The 18,239-nt window shown below is 42.3% G+C and overlaps 1 protein-coding gene across 7 annotated transcripts in view; it reads left to right on the top strand.

The window, feature by feature from the left end:
• Nucleotides 1-1,073: 1,073 nt before the first annotated feature.
• The window catches only part of CTNND2 (catenin delta 2), a 680,681-nt gene continuing 663,515 nt past the window's right edge, over nt 1,074-18,239 (top strand). For 3 of the 7 annotated variants that reach the window (XM_055705599.1, XM_055705596.1, XM_055705595.1), the window contains exon 1: nt 1,075-1,538. In XM_055705599.1, the coding sequence (XP_055561574.1) occupies nt 1,502-1,538 (37 nt within the window). In that variant the 5' untranslated portion in view covers nt 1,075-1,501. Of the gene's footprint in view, nt 1,539-18,239 lie in introns of all 7 variants that reach the window. The other 4 variants (XM_055705594.1, XM_055705593.1, XM_055705600.1 and 1 more) reach the window with 3 other exon arrangements.

The following is an 18,239-nucleotide window of genomic DNA, read 5'->3' as shown; positions in this document are numbered from 1 at the left end:
CTCCCCGCCGCTGGGCGAGCGCCGGCGCCGTGCTCAAAGCCCGCTGCGCGGCGGCGGGGCGGCGAGGCGGAGCGAGGCGGCGGGGCTGCCCGGCGGGATGGCGGCACCGAAGCCCCGCGCCCGTCCCCGCGGGAGCCGCCGGCCGCCACGCGCCCCCGGAGAGGCCGCGGCTTCGCTCCCCGCCGAGCAGGTGCCGGGGCCGGGGGCTCAGGCGGGCAAATAACGGGCTGTAGGCGTTGCCCTGAGGGCTGATCCTGCCTGCTACGGTGGTACCCAGGTCGCTGCGAGCGTGAACTAGCAGTAATCACCCCGGGCAACAGAAAACCCCAACCAAAATAAAACAAACAAACAAAAATTCGGTGTTTTTCCGCAGATACCAGAACTCCGCCAGCAACTTAAAGGGACCGATGGAATGACAACTTTCAGGTGAGTGCTGTAATTGCATTTTACACAAGTTTCCTCCGTAAAGGGTTAAGCGTGCACAGCAGCAAACATGACTTCCACATTCCTTAGCCCCTCCGCTCGCAAGAAGACTTCTGAAAACACGGTACGTTTTCCACCTGGCTTCCCCAAAGGTGGGGAGCGAGAACCAAGGCAGAAACGAGCAGGGGAACAAGCTCTTGCTTCCCTGTTGCTTTTCCCGCTCTGGCTGGCACACCTGAAGTTTCGGTCCCCCAGCCCCAGGCGGCGGGAGCCGCTGTCACCGCCGAGGGGCCGCTCCCCGCTACGCCCCGGGCAGCGCCCCACACCTGCGCCCGCGGCCCGCCGCCCTGCCGCCCCCTTCCCCGGCGAGCCGGGCCCCCCCGGCCGCGGGGAGCTCCGGGCCGCGGGGACACGGGGACGCGCCCCTCTGCGGCGAGGCCGCGGCTCCGCTCGGAGCGAGGACTGGGGGCCCGTCCCGGCCCCGCCCGGCGCAGGCGGCGGCGCCTCAGCGGGAGGGGGGCTGCCCGCCCCCCTTCCCCCAGCGCCGGCTGCTCGGCCGCGGCGGGCGGGCTCCTGCTGGGGAGGGGACGGGGAGGGAGGGGCGGAGGCAGGCGGGGAGGGAGGGAGGGAGGCAGGGCGGGAGGGAGCGCGGCAGCGGCAGATGCTGCGGCGGCGGCGGCGGCTGTGTCTCCTTCGGCCACATCCCGCGGCCGGTGCGCCCGCCAGGCGCGCTGCGCTACGGCGCCGCCGCGCAGCCTGCCCCAGCCGCTGCCGCCGCCGCAGCGGCCCCGCACCTCGCCCGAGCGGCGGGGCGGTGGATGCCGAGCCCGCCTCGCCCCGGCAGCCAGCGGGCAGCTGTCCTGCGGCGGAGCCCCTTCGGCCCGGATCGGCGCGCTCGCACGGACACGGGGACACACGGGCGCACACGCACGCCCGGGGGGGGGGCAAGCCGAAGATGCTGCAGCTGGGCAAGGTCAGGACCTTGCGGTGAAGCCCGGGGCCGTCGGTCGCCCCCCCCCCTCCCCTCTCTGTACATCCTTGCCTAGTGGACTGAGGATTTGCTGTTGGGTTTTGGTACATGTTTGGGAGAAAGCAGCCTGAATCGGCGCCGATCGGTGAGTACGACAGGCACCGTAATGGTGCCAGGTTCCCCCCCCCCCCCCCCCCCGCCCCCTCCTTCCTGCTTGCGTGATATTTCTTCTTGGTGCGGGCTCCTGCGCTGCTCCCCTCGGTGAGGCAGCGGGGCTGGGCTGGGCTGCTGGGAGCTGCGGTTGTGCCTTCGGCGGAGCGAGGTAGCGGAGCGCGTTATTTTCCCTTGTTTCTTCCTCGCGCGCCCCCGACCCCCCCGCGTCTCTTTCCTCTTTTCTTTCTACGTTAGTCGTTGCTTATGTAGGGCATCCGCGGCACCGTGTCTCCCGCCGCCCTGCACGGGTGTACTCGTTACAGCAGTGAAGTCATGGGCCGGGTAGGAGGAGGAGGCGGTGGAGGAAGAAGAGGGAGCGCGGGGGCCCGCGGGCGGGGGCAGCGCCCGGCCCTGCGCGCAGTCCGCGGGAGGTGCCGGTGCGGTGACCCGGGCCCTGGGGCGGTTCCGAGCGGCGGCTGCTGCGGCGTGTGTGTGTGCATGTGTGTGCGTGTGTATGTGTGCGCGGCCGGGGGGTGTCTTCCTTTGAAGCCGCCGTCTGCGAAATCCTGCGCTCGAGGAGCGGGCGGAGGGGGGTGGGGAGGGGAGCCGCGCTGTGCACTGTGATGTTTCGTTGATCTATATTTAATGGCTGAAAGGAAAGATGCTTTTCCTTCCTTTACCCTTACCTTACTCTTATTCTGGTGTGTAATGTGCTTGCATCGATCGGTCAAAGCATAGCTTCAGCTGAATCAAGTCGCCACAGAGGAGGTGCAGCAGCGCCGGCGGTACATGTAATACACAGATTCATCTGGCAGGGGATCGTGGGGAAAAATATAAAAACCCTGAAGAGAGATCATTTTAGAAACCATGTTAAATTTCCCCTGGAGGGATTGGAGGTATGAATACGTGAAAAACTGGAATACAGCATCTTCTACACAGACATTTTCTTTCTCATACTTTAAGTGGCAGGGTGTGCTTTGTTCGGATTCAGGGTGTCATAGTTAACCCTATGCATTATATAAAAATATCCAAAACTTGCAGAAAATATTTAGAAACGAGTAGGCCTCTGCATTAAACACCTAGCTGTTAACTTTATTGGCTGCGGTAACTGGTATTTGTGCCCCTTAAAACATGTATGCCTTTTTGTTGGCAAAAACAAGATAAAGTGGAAAACTTCCTGTTAGAGGTTCATTTTCACACTCTGTATCGGTAGTCTGTATGTAAAGTGAAAACAGTGAGTTGGCCTGAGCAGTGGTTCGTAGCAAACCTCTCCATATGGTACGTCAAGGCTTAGGTACCTTGAGATGGCGAGAGGACTACCCGGAATTATGGGGAGTTTATGTAAGTCTGTTGTGGGCTTCTGCAAAATCAGGAGAGGGGAAAGTATCCTTCTCATCCTGTGTTTAAGGATGTATTCATCCTGCCCTTAAAAAATGAATTATCTAACTCATGTAGGGTGGGTTGGTATTTTTCAGACAGCCCAGTTAGTTGGTGGGTGTATAAATGACATGGTGTGAGGGGGTTGTATAGGTGCAGGTCTCCAGAACAAGCTGCTGCATGCCCTGCTTTTGTGGGCCTTGGAGGTGCAAGCGGCTTTAGGGGTTTTGTGAGCCTATTTACCTTTACACAGGTTATCTGGAGACGTGCCCCCACTCAAAACCCAGACCACCTAGGAAGGCTGTGATATATAAGCAAAACTCAGGCATTCTGCAATGATCAAATACCCTTGTAAGACTAATTGTGAGCCAAGTTGGTGAAGCTGTCTCTTGTCAGCCTGTGAATGACTTGACCCTTTGGGAGCCTTGACTATCAGTCTGCATCCAGCAGAACTGCAGGGAACTTGCGGTAGATCATCCTCATTAGTAAGAAGTTGATTAATGGCTCGGGATTGTGTTGAATGTGATTATGTTGAATGTTGTAGTACCGAAACAGGAGATCACATCTTGATCACGTTGTTAAGAGATGGTTTTTGCAGTCTGTTACATAAGAGAGGCTTGGGGGGGGAATAAAAGGAGTAGCGGGCTGTGCTGCGTGTATGTACTGATTGAAATGCCCCTCAAAGCTGCTGGTAGGAAGCAAAGTATTTATTTGTGAATTCCAGTTGCATGACTTTTTGTGGATTGCAAGAAAGATGCTTTTGGGAGGGAACTCCAGCTACGGTGCTCAAGTTCTGTTTGCTAGGTACCTTAACGGATGTTAAAAATAATAAATAGCTCATTAGTGACGCAAGCTTGTGACTTGTGCCGTGATTTTTTCCCCCGAGTAATGCTACTAGATGAATTTCATTCTCATATAATGAACTCCGACAGACAGCTGCACAACATAGAAATAGTAGCAACTAAAAAAAAAAAAAGGTGTTTGCATAATTCGGATTAGCATAATTTACCTTTGCTGATGGATTGTATCAGTTTAATGGCTGTGGTTCGGTGTTACGTATTTGTTTCTCAAGACATGTAAAATCAACTTACACTACAAAGAAAGTGCTGGAGCAGCTTATTTTAAGGTTTTAAGAAATACCTTTTTAGGTAGGGCTCTAGGTTGGCACGCAGATGGAGCAGATAACAGAATCAGCAGAACTCATGAGTGTTAAATTTTGCACTAAACTTCAGATACATTTTCTATTTCATGGTTCAGTGTGATACGATTTTTAGAGCCTATCGCTTGTGGAAATTCCAGTATGTCTTTTTTAGGATTTCAAACATATATTTCAACAATTCCTAGAAGCAACTGTTTCCAGGAGTATCAGCAAGATAAGGAAAATACATTATTACAGTACTCTTCACTTAAATAAGGATCTGTGGTTTTGATGCTTATTGATTGCACTTGTAAGTCATGAAGAGTTTGATATTTCAAGTTACAGCTGAGGTCTGACAAAAATGAAATTGATTGGTTCTCCCCTTTGAAGGTCTCAGTAAGGTCTTACTGCAGGATGAGTTTTGGATGCTTATTTAACTGCACAATATTAAATTTAGTAGTCTAATTATTAATAACGTACAAGTAAACAAACTTTAATGGAGGCAACATTTTTAAATATGATGTGTTTATTTTTTAAATGGATTCAACTGGGACTTAAACGCATTTGCTTTTAAATCAGAGATTGATAGTTTATTCTTGACAGAAGCCATTACACCTGCAAAAACATTATTTGTGTGGGGGTTTTTTTTGGTTTGTTTTTTTTTTTGTTTGTTTTGTTTTTTAGATGGGGGCATGATAGTAGAAGTTATTTCTCTTATGTCAGTAGGAAGTCTCCATTCAGGAGAGCGATGCAATCCTCTGCTCATGCAATGCAGAACCACCCAACGGTTTGACTAGTGGCTCTTCCTATCTGGGCTCACTTGGAAATAGGTCTGAAAGTGCATGACACAGTGAAAAAATTTCTTCTATCCCTTTGGGATGTGTTGACTTGGTGTCATGAGTAGGTTGTAAAATCAGATCTCTTGGCCAGATTCTCTGGCATGTATCTCACCTGTCCAGTATGCTAGGCAAAATTTAAGTTCAACAAAATTAAAAAGGAAAGATGGTATCTTTGTATGTAAGCTGATAGCCGTGTTAATATTTTTTGGGGTTTTTTTTTTTCTTGTGTTAGTAGCCAGTTTAGTGTAAAATTAAGGAATGGAAAAACATCTTGTTATCTATGAGAGCAAGTATTTAATATTTGTTTAAATGGCCCTTGGCATGCTAACTTCTGGTGCATCCTACTGGCTCTCAATCTTTACAAAATTCAGTTGTAGTAATAAGCAGTAACTTCAGGAGACATAAAGCATGGGAAAAGTATGCATTATCTTGTCCTTTTAGCCACTGCCTATTACATTGAAGTTCTGGGAAAAAACAGGCTTCTAATGAAACTTTAAAACTTTGTACTTCTCAGACCTACCAGAAAGTTTGTAACTTTTTTTTAATGCGTATATAAAATAACCATGTTTGATTTTACAATTTATTGTGGTTTATTGCATTAGCCCAAATAGTTCTGCTGTATAACAAACCATTATTTTTCACTTGTTGTCATATGTTTTGAGAAGCCACAAATATGCAGTCTAAGTAGTAACATCCAAAATCAAGAACATCTGAGAGTGAATGGGGCTTCTCATAAAAGGTTCTCTAGAAGATTTTGCGTTTTCCCCATTTCTTCTACCTTTTCTTCAATCCCTCCGCTCCATTTTTTTTCCTTGCCAAGTTTGTAATTGATTTCTTAATCTCCCCAAAATATTCACACTACAGCAATTTCCTTTTGGTCAGGAAAACTACTCTTGGAAACTGACAGTAACACTTCCATACTTCCATTTGTCTGTTTAGTGTAACATAAACTTACTCTTTTTTTTTTTTTTTTTCACTGATAGGTGCATTCTTTTGCCCTAACACAGTCAATTATTGTTCAACTAAGTAACACAAAAATACTACTTAAGGCTGAATTTTTGAAGGGAGCCAAACGAAATTAGGCAGGTAGTGTAAATAGGGATTCTGATGGGGTTCTTAATAGTTTTAAACCCACTGGATGAGACTTTAGTCTTAATATATTCATTTATATGAGATTATTTTAAATTACTAAGATGTTTGGGGAAATAATTAGAAATAAGTTTCAGTGTGGTGATAGAAAATTGCTGTGCCTCTTAGGACCACTGGGATTACTGAAACCTGTCATGTGCATGCTGTAAAGGTATATCCCTTCCGTGACAACCAGCAAGCAGTTTGGGAGGGTGACTGGCAGGAGTCTCAGGGGTGACTCAAGACTCCAGACAATGAATTTCAAAGAATTTATTGTATTTTAATTCCTGCTTCCCAAGAGAGTACTACAAGTTTTGAAGCTGGATATCCAAAAAGCAAGGAAATATGCACTGGATGTTGAAAACAGCACATGAACCCTATGGTTCTTGTTCATAGTTTTCCACCAAAATACTGAAACTCAGGAGTGTGTATTTCTGGTAGGCTAGCTGATTTACAGGTGCTCTGTGTGTTTGCTTGTTTTTAAAAATATTTACATTATTTTAGATTTATCTGAGGGAAGAGTCTTAACTTCTCTGAAGATGACATACACTATTACATGGGTCATATCAAGTCCTGACATTATGGTGTTTTCTCCTAATGTTGTACTTGGCTGGGTCTTAATCGTGTTTCTTTGAAAGCAGGCTGTTGTTGTCCCAGTCAAATTTGCTTGTTTAAAAATAATCTTTCTTCTTGCCAAGATGTTGACTGTTGCTTTACCTGTCTGGCATATGGGAAGGCAAAAAGCCTTTTCACACTCATTTTTGGCATGAAAAGTGGCATGGCATGGGATATGGAGTGCTCATACTCAGTGAAAAGCAGAGTGAGAAGGCAGAAAGCTAGGTCAGAGAATATTTATCTAAGGAAACAACAGCTTAAGGATTTTCAGCAGTGGAAATGGCTCAGGGTTAGACATGGAAAGCCTGCCAGGGCAAACCTTGTTGTCTTGTTCTTTAAATAAGCAGATACCTGAAGGCATTTTTAACGCCCCCTCTTTCTCACTTATATTTCTTGAGTAACTACTCAGCTTCAGGACAGCTTTTGAACACACCTAGTGGCATCATCTCATTGCTGAATGGTGTGATGCTTCTGAAAGTGGTGTTCTGTGCGATCTAGAAGCTTAGGTCTCACAGGCAGTGGGAGCTGGGCTCCTGAGGGGTGTAGATTATCCACACAGTATTTAGCATCATCTTGTGAATTCTTACAAATCAAAATCGAGGTCAGTCTATGAGTATGTTGTCAATTTTTTGCAAAATTATTAGTCATATTTGACACTATGAATATTTCTGATGATGTTCCTGTATCCTTGATCATCATATAAGATGGTAACCTGAACCTTCAGTTCAGTGCCTAACCTTATCTGACCTAGTGTGCTTGGAAATGTAGTGCATAGAACAGAAAAGCTTTGGATATTTTTTAAAAGTTTGTGCTTTAATGAAGGAGGTTGACAGTAATTGATGAATTGCATATTTCATGCTATTTTTATTGCAGATGGTTTTGAAGCTTGAGTTACAAGAATAATGTGATTTTTATATGCGGGTTTCCACTCTGGTGCTAGCGTATGTTATTGGGTGGTAGAGGAGAAAACTTGCAAGTATGATAGTACATCTCTTCTTTGTAAATGTCAATAATACAGAAGGCCTAATGCATTCTCAAAATTATCAGTACAGTTAAAACAGCAGAAGACCGTTGGCTTCTGCTTTCTTGATTTCTGTCATTGAGCCACATTAATGGCATTAATGCCCAACAGAAGGATTTTGAGTAATAGGGTTGGAAGTCCTGCTTGGGGATTCCCAGATGCCTTTCAGCTGTGTCTATGTGGTTTTCAGAAGGTGAAGTTCATTCTGGGAAAAATAATGTTCATCATCTGGCATAGACCTCAGTAAGGATTAACTACTGCACATGCTTTTATTTTACTGAAGACATGCAGCATCTAATAGTTGAATGCACATGAGGTATGCAGCATCATGTCCTCTTTTTCTCCTGTGTAAATATGGTCCCTTAAATATTTTTTAGGTTCACAAGTATGTATTTTTCGTTGAAAGTGTTTCTGACAAGCTTATTGCACTTACTTTCCTTCCACTTCTGACTTCTATTGTCTTTACCAAGAACAAATAAATTTTTATTGCGCAAAGCCTCAAGGGTCTTGAGCGAGTCTGACTTTAATCTCTCTGAAGAAGGATGGACAGGTTGAGCTTAATTAATGTCTAATCAAAGAGTGAATTTAGAATTGCAAGTTTTAAGAACTGGCATTAGAAACAGATTGATGATACAAATTTTCATATAAATAAAATTTTTCATATAAATGGGAGCATTGAACTGAAGCCATAGTGTATCTGGGAAGCCTAATGCACTATTCTGTTAAACACTTTTTTAATACTTTCAGGTAAATAGGTCTTTTTAATATGTGTCATTACATGGTTTTTTTCAATAACAACAATTCCAAAGCACACATTTCTGGTCAAATTAGGGAAGTTTGTTAGCCTCTGAGTGTTTCCACTGGGATCCCACATGCTTAATTCTCAATGCTGACTGTCATAATGAGCACTCCAAGGATGGATAATACTCCTCATTTCAGAAAGGAACAAACATTTCCTTATATTCTGTGCCATCTTATGTAGTGTAGGTCTGTGCAGCATTTATTTTATGTGGATGGAATGCAAAGGTATGGTGTAAAACTTTACATCTCTTTGCCTTTTTGAGGTTGAGTTTTGATCAATTGTCTTAAATGTTCCCTCTCTGCAAATACCTTTAATTAAAAAGCAGCCAAGATTAATCAGCTTTGTAATTCTTAATTTTGGTATCTAAGTCTGGGAGGTACATGCATGTATAGGTCTTGCTGGTTTTTTTTGTTGTTGTTGTTCCCGGTCTGTTTGAAGAGATGTGAATTTTTGGTAGCAAGTAATAAATATTTTCTCTATTTCATGTGTATTAGTATAAAAAGACTCAAACTGAGCAGAGAAGGCATCTGCTTTTGAGTGGTAAAAACAAAACTCTAGAGTTTGATCATGTTTTATGCCTTCAGTTTAGCTTGGAATAGGTAAAACTTTGAACAGTTAGATTAAGTAAAGCAATTTAGTTTGATTTTCAAAATATTTTTTTATTATTATTATTTTTAGCAAGTGCAACATGAGGATTTGAGGAACATGCGATAATAATACCAGCTGAGTGTCACATAAACTTGACCTACTTTTAGGACTTTGGGACATCTTGCATTTTTGAGATGTGGCATCTCTGTCTGACCTCTTGAACGTGCTGGTGCCATTTCACTGGGAAGCCTGCTGGGCAAGGTCAATTCAAAGAACTTGATTTTTCTGTTTGTATGTGAAATCCCTATATATATGTTTACTCAAACAAGAACTGGCTGGCAAGGGGGGAGTGGGGGTTTCCTCTACAGCATTGCTCTGCCCACTGGAGTCCTCAGGCTGACATTGCTGATGGATCGCTCTGTCTGAGACTCTCTCAGCATGGTCTCCCCTCGAAAAATATCCAGCAAGGAGCTACTTGGCTTTTGATCAGTGGTGATGACAATATTTCAGGTCCCCGAATGACAGATTGCTGGTGATCTGTTGACAGAACAGACTTGGAGCAACGATGTTTGTCAAGGAGCCAAAGACCCTGCAATATAAATTGCTTTTGCTTTTTGGTTGGTTTCTGGGTTTGTTTTGTTATTGTTGTTGTTGTTTTTTTACTGTGTATCTAGTGTTCAAAGCAGAGAAAGAGATCTGTGAAACTGTTGATACCAAACCACAGAAAGGATGGGGGAGGAAGGTGGAGACAGGCTGGAAGGCACAATTGCTGTATTGTCTGTGAATAGGAAAGATGCTACTTCAGTCATTTAACGTAGGTAGTTGAGCCAGTATAATGATGAAGTAAAATACTTTTAGAAATACATTTTCAGGAGTGTTTTATTTACAAATGTGTATCTGTTGTAACAGAACATCTTGCAAAGATACAATAAGCAAAACACAGTTTGAACCTGTTGAAGAAATGCATGTGTGAATATATTCAACTCGTATGCTGTAAGCAGTATGGAATTAGTTGCACCTGTGTCAAATGTTAAAATTCCTCTCTTGCACGTGTGTTACCTAACTTGTATATTAATCTCAAAAGCAATGTAATTTCGTATTTTCCCCCAGGCAAAACCCAATTATACTCTTTTTGAATTTGTTAACAGAAATCCAGGTGATTCAACAGGAGACCTGTGCTTTATGTGATATACCTTAGTACATCTAAACCCCATAAAAAATAATAAAAGAATTTTTTCTCTCAATTTAACCTTCTTTTACTTGACTCTTCAAAAATTCTGCGGTCTAATGATTGTCATAATACAGCTGGGGGTTTTTTTGGTTGTTCTTTATTGTTGTTTGGGTTTGTTTTTTTTTCTTTTAAAGAAAACTACAGGTATTACAGTGTTATTGTAAGGCAGGTAGGATTAATCATCTCAGTAGTAGTTTATGATTTTTATACTTTAAGTCTCTAAGTTTTGCCATACTACATTAAATAATTATTTTCCAGATTTGATCAATATATGAGTTCCTGGTGGGGGAAAAAATGATGGAGTAGAAGGAAAGAGAAGGAAAAAATCAGAATGCTAGTTTTCTTAGCTCACTGATCTTAGAGACACATCCTTCCTGACCTGTACAACAGTATAGTTCAGCAAGTATAGCATTTGTTTACCTGATACTGTGGTATACTTGTCAATAAATGGTACTGCTCTGTAGACAGTCATGTTGACCGCTAAACCAAGTAATTAAGCTTATGGAAATATGTGTTCTTGAGAGTGAAGCAATTATTTCTCCCCCTTCCGCTAGTTTTAAATTCACTTATAAGTATTGGCCATGCCTGCAGTAAAATACCAGGACTGTAATAAAGAAGTAAGGACCCCTGATTTTTGAAGGGCTTAATATTCTCATCATAACATTTAAGTATGCATGTTTTTCAAATACTTTTTCTAGTAAGTCTTTATTTAAATATGGTCTTTTGGTTCTACTTTGGATTTAATAACTAGGTAGTATTGGCAGGTGGCCAGAAATGAAGGGTTTTTTTGTCATGTGGTTTTATTTAGGAGTGTCTAATTTGTAGCTATGCAATATAGTCATATTTTTGCTTAACAAAAGAGAACAAGTGGTTGGTATGAAAAAGCTGAGTTGGCCGGGAGGAATGGGGCAAGTGGAAAAGTGAAGCAGTCCTTAAGGTTGAAATCAGAGGAAGAATGGGAAGGGAAAGTGATTGCTGTTGAGGTTACAGAGTTAAAAGTATTTCTGTTTTACTTGTTGATCCATTTTCTGAAATTAATTAGTCCTACACAGTGGACTATAAGGTTCCAGGTGAATCCTTACTATATATAGTGTCTTGAGCTGTTTGTGTCCGGAGAAGTAGGTGCCAGATTTCCTCCCCTGTGCACACTCAAGGTGATACTAATTTGTGCTTTTTTGATTCCACTCTTCGCTCATGCTTACTTACCTGTCTAGCAAAACCATGGGCTGGTAGATGTGTTGTACACATGAGGATGCTGTCACCCTATAAAGAAACTATTTTGGTGTTAACACTGAAAATAGGGTTAATGAGTTTGACATTTTAATGATGTGACCTAGTCTTCAGGTCTGAAAGAAGCTATTGGACTTTACGTTCAACTGTTTCTGTTCATCTGAGTGTAGAAGTGCAGGCGTTGAATACTAGGAACACAATTAGAAATACCCATTCTTCTGTATGTTTGTAGAATGCACATATTAGTATGTAGTATATTGTTACTTGAGTAAGAGTTGTAAAATGACAAAGGGATAATTTGAACTCTGGAATTTTCCCCCCTTCTTGCTAGGAGGTATGGTAGCCACCTGAAACTCAGTGTAGATGAAGTTCTTTTTTCCAGAGCAAAAATACCTGTTTTCTTACAGTGAAACAAGAAGACTGCAGTACTTTGAGGAGAGTTACGGTACAACTGCTAAAGCAGATGGTATAGGAGAGAGGGACATGCTTCAGGGTCTGTATTAAGTTGGGGAAACATATTTAAAGGTAGAAATGTCTACATGGAAGTGTGGTATGGGCTTTCACTGGCTGCTCCAATTCAAAAGGGAAATCAAACTCAGCAATAAGTGGTAGCTACAGCACCTCAGCTTGCCTGTGTAATTCATCAGGAACCTTGCCTATTGGAATGGTGTGAGTTGAGATGTATGTTTGGTTTTGGATCAGCTAAAGGAGGCAACATAACTGCGATAAATCCTCTACTCCCTCAACGGAGTTTGAGGATAGCTAAAATAATTCTAGTTTTGTATTCCATTCCCTTCAATGTGGAACTTATAGTAGTTTATGTGAAAGGGTTAGAGACTTGTGATTTATTTCACAATACCAGGTTTTAGATATAAAGTGTATTTCTGAAGCACAGCTATACATCTGCATTTCACAGGAGCAGTTGAAGAAAGGAAGGCTAGCACAAAGCTTTTTCTTTTTTGCACATGAATCGTTTCAGAACTGTTTCAAAAAGGTGACTTACCTTGCTGAATGAATTTATAGAACATTGTGTAATGTTTCTGATGTTTTAATCTTCACCTTTTTCATGTATGTGTAGAAGAGAAGAATAGAAAGAGACTTGCAATTTAAGGTCTGAGCATTTATATATCCAAAACTTTTGAAGTTTGAAGATACATGTGGAGTTTTTAATAATTCCTAAATATGACATTCAAATATTAGCCAAAAGGTAAGAGACATAAAAAGCAGTACTGCCTCTCCCTTAATTATTTACTTCTGTTAGTCAGGCTTCCTCTTTTGTAAACTTTTTTGTTCAGTTGTCTTGAAATGGTCATTAATGGCTTAAATAGAATATAATGGAAGTTTCCGTGGCCTCATGATTTCTGTTGCTGCCTTTTTTCTTTTTTAAAAAAAAAAATATTTTAAATATCTGGGATCTCTCCTGCTCTCTGACAGGATGTGAGTTCTGTCATTTGTTGACAAGTGTGCATGCATTATATATTGCATCTCTCTGCAGTTTATGATACTACTTTACGGCTGAAATAGTTTTATGGAGCAAAAACGGGTTGTCAAGGGGCTGTAGCTGCTAGCACTAGATGCGGGCTAGCTTCTGGTGGAAGCCCCAGGAAACTCCTTCAGTTGTCCTGTTTGAAGCTTTTGTTTCAGACTTTCTTATTGTTCTCCTTATATGACACCAAACTTCTCCGTGTTTGAGTGGAAGTGTATTCACTGACTGATACTGAATTTCAGTAGGCTAATTTTGTTACAAAACTGGACCTCAGACATAAGTTAAGACAGGACCTTGAAGCTAGTGGTAAATATCCCAGTATTTCCCACCTTGAAATACGGAGTGAGCTCAACACCTCTGAATTAATCTGTGACCTTTTACAAGCCATAACAAACACAAGAACCACGGTCAGGATTATGCTTCAGCACTCTGCCTGTGTAGTGCCGTATAACCAGCTCCCTCACAGGGTGTGTTTAGAAAATTGTGGGCTGTAGATTCATTAACTGTACCATGTATGAAAGGCCATATGCAAGAGTGCAGATGGAGTAGCAGACTGTAATGTTAATTTATCAATCATCTAAGCAATCAAACTTAATGGTGGCTCTTCACTTTGTACTAAATCAGTGTTTTGACAACTGGACTTAGATCACAACCCTGTTGAACCTGTGCTGTCCAAAACATACTCACAGGTGGTCCTTGTGCTGAAAAGTTCAAAAACCTGGCTAACACAACTGCTGAGGGAAAATATGCCTAGAGAGGTTGAAAACAGGTCAGGTACAAGCATGAAAATAGGATACTAGTTGCTTATGTACCCTGTCTCCTATATGGTGTAGCCCTTTCCATATTGCTTAAGCAAATACTTGTCTCCTGTTATGTTGCTGTCCGTGCACAGGTGGCATAAAACTAACTTTTCTTTGTCTTCATATGACATTCTCCCAAGCAGGTAACAACATGTTTTAGGTTATGCAAGAGGCTTTTTTCCAAAACAGAAAATGTAATTTCTGAGCTTTTGTCCCTTCTTCAAAAAAATGAAAATAAGTAAGAAGGGAGTCATTTGGTTGGGGGGAAGGGTAAACTGTACTAGGTCCCTTCTTCACGAGACATTTAAAGAACGAAACCAGAACTTGCTTTTGCAAGAATAATGAAGCTATACAAAGTACCAGTGAGTATTCTGCTGCTAGTCCCTTACTACAGCATTAATACTACTGTATTAACACAGAGTGTATTAGGAATGGTATTAAACTTATTTGTAAGCAAGTCTCTGTTGCTATTGTTTCATCATGTACTAGGAGAGAGAACTGGACAGGCAGTTTGTGTTCAAGCCTTGTTTTTCTTTATTTCATTTTTTAAATATATATAAAATTTCTTTCTAATCCTTTTTTTTTATTATTTTTGGTTTCAAGTAAGAAGTGAACAGTCTCAGAGCAGGAATATGAGGGACAAATGTTTGTATTTACAATTTACATAGGTTGTCTTCAAATAGGGGTCAAATTGATGTTGAAGTAGTTCAAGATTATTTCAGCAAAATAATTAGCATAGGTAAGCCCTAGAATATTTGGACAATCAGCAATTTTATCTCACTTTCACAAAACATTGAATACTACTCTAATTTTTGTTTGTCCTAAAAATATCTCTGAGCTTTTATGATGATTTCTCCAAAGTTACCTTTTCTGACATAATTTTTCTTGACACTCATTTTGTAAAGCAAACGAAACACAAAAGAAACAAAAGGGGAAGGGGCCAAGGTGGCTGAGCACCCTAAGCTTTGTCTCAGTGGATCAGAAGGTAGCCATAGACTTTTCTTTACACTTTTTAAATTAGGTAGAAGTTGCATTTATCACTTCATGTGTTTAAAATGCAGTGAAATATCTGAAGAAATACAATTAATGACTTCAGTGGCAAGAATGTATAATGATGTTTTGAGGCATGTTATGGATTGTATTTATTGTTCTGGGATAATTTACAGTTAGTAATATAATACACAATCAAAATTACATTTAATGCAATATTAATTTGAAAAATAAAATCTGTTAAACTTAAAAAATTCCATGAGACATTAGTTGTAGCTTTTTTAGCTGCTGATATTTCAGTTAAGATAATAAATTATCTTTGCTCAGCAAACTTTTTAATTATTGGAGAAATGAAATTTTCACAACTGTGATCCATTTATATACTTGTAGTCAGCATTGATATCAAATATGTTCTATTGAAATGTACAGTGAATTTTAGAATATCTGCCCTCTAATTATTCAAAATATCACTATCCTAAATGCATGTACGCAAGGCAATTACTCCTTAGGTTTTTGTACATTTCCATTCTAGGAGCTGCTCAAAGCATATCTTTATTTTTCTTATCCATTGTTCCTCTAGGTTGTCAGATTACAATCAGCAAGTCTTGTGGAGTTAACAAACCATTTCCACCTCAAAAGAGTAAATACAAGGTGAATGACAATGGTATTTCCTACAGATACAATCTGAAGGGAAAATTCCGTTTAAAAGCCATAGTTTCTAGGAGATAAGTTTGTTTACTGGTATGTGTGGATATGGCAGAGTACATTATCTCCTGTATCCATGGTAGAGATATTTTTTTTTGTGCTCAGAGGATGGTTAGACTTTGAATAGTTTTTTTTATTTTATTGTTTTTCTTCTTCCAGCAGTGTTGCACAGTTGAGCACCCTTCCCTGACATCACAGCCAGTCTCCTGCTCTCATGAGCTTTGCTCTAAGAGGCTTCATCACCTGTAATCTTAGCCACTAGCTGCTTGTTTTGGACATGGCTCTTTGCTGAGTCAGGGTACAGCCTGCTCTGAGTGAGGGAGAACCAGAGCTCACTCTCTGGCCACGGTAACGGGAAATTCTGTGGATCTCATCACGGGTCTGTGACAACCAGGCTGTCTCTGGATGGTTCCAGTAGGGCTTTTCCTTCTCTTCCTGTGTGGACTCTGTTACAGATGCAAGAATGTATCTGATCAAATGCTAACGATCTGCGGGCTGCGGCTTCAGCATTACCTGGTAGGCAGTGGTATGTTCCCTCACTGGAGAGCGGAGGAGTTTGTACTGATCCACTTCACCATGGCATCTGCCCGTCAGCTGCATTAAAAATTGTACTGTTGTACTAGTTGTAGGAGATTTAAAGTCTCTAATAATTATCTTTGGAAGGTCATGGCAGTCCGGGGAGGTTCCTGAGGACTGCTGGAAAGCAAATGTCATTCCTGCCTTCAAGAAGGAACTACAGGCCACACCCTGGGAAGGTGGGTGGAGCAAGTTCTCCTGGAAATAATTTCCAAACATATGAAGGAGAGGAAGGTGATTGGGAGTAGTCGGTATTGATTTATGAAGGCTAAGACAGACTTTACCAGCCCGATAGCCTTCTACAATGAGTGACTATGGTGGATGAAGGGAGAGCAGTGAGTGTCATTATGACCTGTTGGGAGAATTTTGGTAGTCTCCCATAACATACTCGTAGACAAGCTCTTGAAGTATGGATTGGATAAATGGACAGTGACGTGGGCTGAAATCTGCTGAACTGCTAGGCTCAGAGGCCTGTGGTCAGCAGCATGAAGTCCAGGAGGCCAGGCACTGACAGTGTAGCTCAGGGGTCACTGCTGTGACCTGTAGTGTTTAACATCCTTGTTCATGTTCTGGGTGGTGGGACAGAGCTACACTCAGCAAGTTCGCAGATGATACAAAACTGAGGAATGGCTGGTTTCCCAGAGGATTGTGCTGCTATTCAGACCCATGTTAACAGGTTAACAGGAGAAAAGAGCTGACAGGAACCTTGTGAAGCTGAAAGGCAAAATGCCAAGTCCTGCAGCTGGGTTGGAATAACCTCTTGCGCCGGTACATGCTGGGGCCACCTGGCTGGAAAGCAGCTTTGAAGAGAAGGATCTGGGGTTCCTGGTGGACAAGTTGAGCATGAGCCAGCAGTGTGCTCTCATGGCAGGGAAGACCCAGCGGCTTCCTGGACTGCATTAAGGAAAACGTCACCATGAGGTGGAGGGAAGCGACTCCTCCCTTCTGTGCAGCACCGATAAGGCCACATCAGGAGAGCTGTGCACAGGTCTGCTGCATTTCTAGAGAATTTGCAGCTGTTCTTTGACTTCTGCTCGGCATCTGCGTTGTTTCAAAGAAGTTCAGGTATTAGTGGGCTATGGTATGTTTTAAGTTTGTTACTTAATATCAAATGAGGAACAGAGGTTTAAACTGGGAAGGGTAGCTGTCTGGGACCAGGGAAGAGTCTTGGGTATGGGCCTGATGTGTTCCCGCTGACAAGCTGGTCTCTCTGCAAATGGCAGTCTGTGTGTGGTCTTCAGATTGAACGTTGGATGTGGTGATCATCCCAAGGATGTCAGTTGCGTTGGTTACTGCGGCTTGTCCAACTTGCAGGAGAAGTTTCTTGGCAGGCAGATGGCAAATGAATGTTCTGATGCTGCCTGAAAACTCAGACATAACAGGACTTAAAGGAGCTCAGAGCTTTTCATGGTTTCTAGTAGGGCCCATATGCCTGCAGTAAGGGTGTCTGTGTAGCACCATTCCGCCTGGCCCGAGACCAACTCTTCTACATTGAAGAACTAGTCTCCTGAAATGAAAAATTCACAGTAGCTAGAGCTGGATCCCTGAGGAGCCATCATCAGGGTATTTCAAGAGTCTCATTACAGTTTCCTCCAAAGCAGATGCTGTAGGATTTTGCTAGCGATTGGCCTTCATTTAATTTCACCAGTCACTGACATGGGAGTCTACTTTGAATAAAGTGATGTGTGTGCCTCAAATTACTTGATAGTGGAACTGGAGAAGTATATGCAGTGTGCTCCCTTTTTACAGTTGCTCCTGGGATACCCTGGACACCCTGATCCTTGGTTTTTTTTTTTTTAATTTTTTAATTTACTTTCTCAACAGAGCCCAGGAGAGATGTTTGCAGCAAAATTCTAAGGGTCTCTGAGTTGGAAAGCTGTGGATTAATGGCTTGCAATTTCAAACTATCCTAAAAATAAACATCTCACAGTTGAAATTTACATTTCTGTGTTATCACTGATAATGGGAAATGCCTCTTTAATATTCAGATTGTATAACGTTTTTTTTATTTTTTTCTTCTTTCATAATGAAGCATCTAAAATGAGCTATTCTTTTCTACTTTGTTTTGAGGAAGTGGTGTAAATCTGCACGACTGCTTGAAACACTATATTCTCAGACTTACAGGGTGACGGTGGAAAATTAATGATTAATGTTTGAGCACATTTGT

Source organism: Falco cherrug, chromosome 3 (genome assembly GCF_023634085.1).
Source record: "Falco cherrug isolate bFalChe1 chromosome 3, bFalChe1.pri, whole genome shotgun sequence".
Taxonomy (NCBI): Eukaryota; Metazoa; Chordata; class Aves; order Falconiformes; family Falconidae; genus Falco; species Falco cherrug.
Note: the sequence above shows the minus strand (reverse complement) of the source record. Positions and strands in the feature narration are given on the sequence as shown.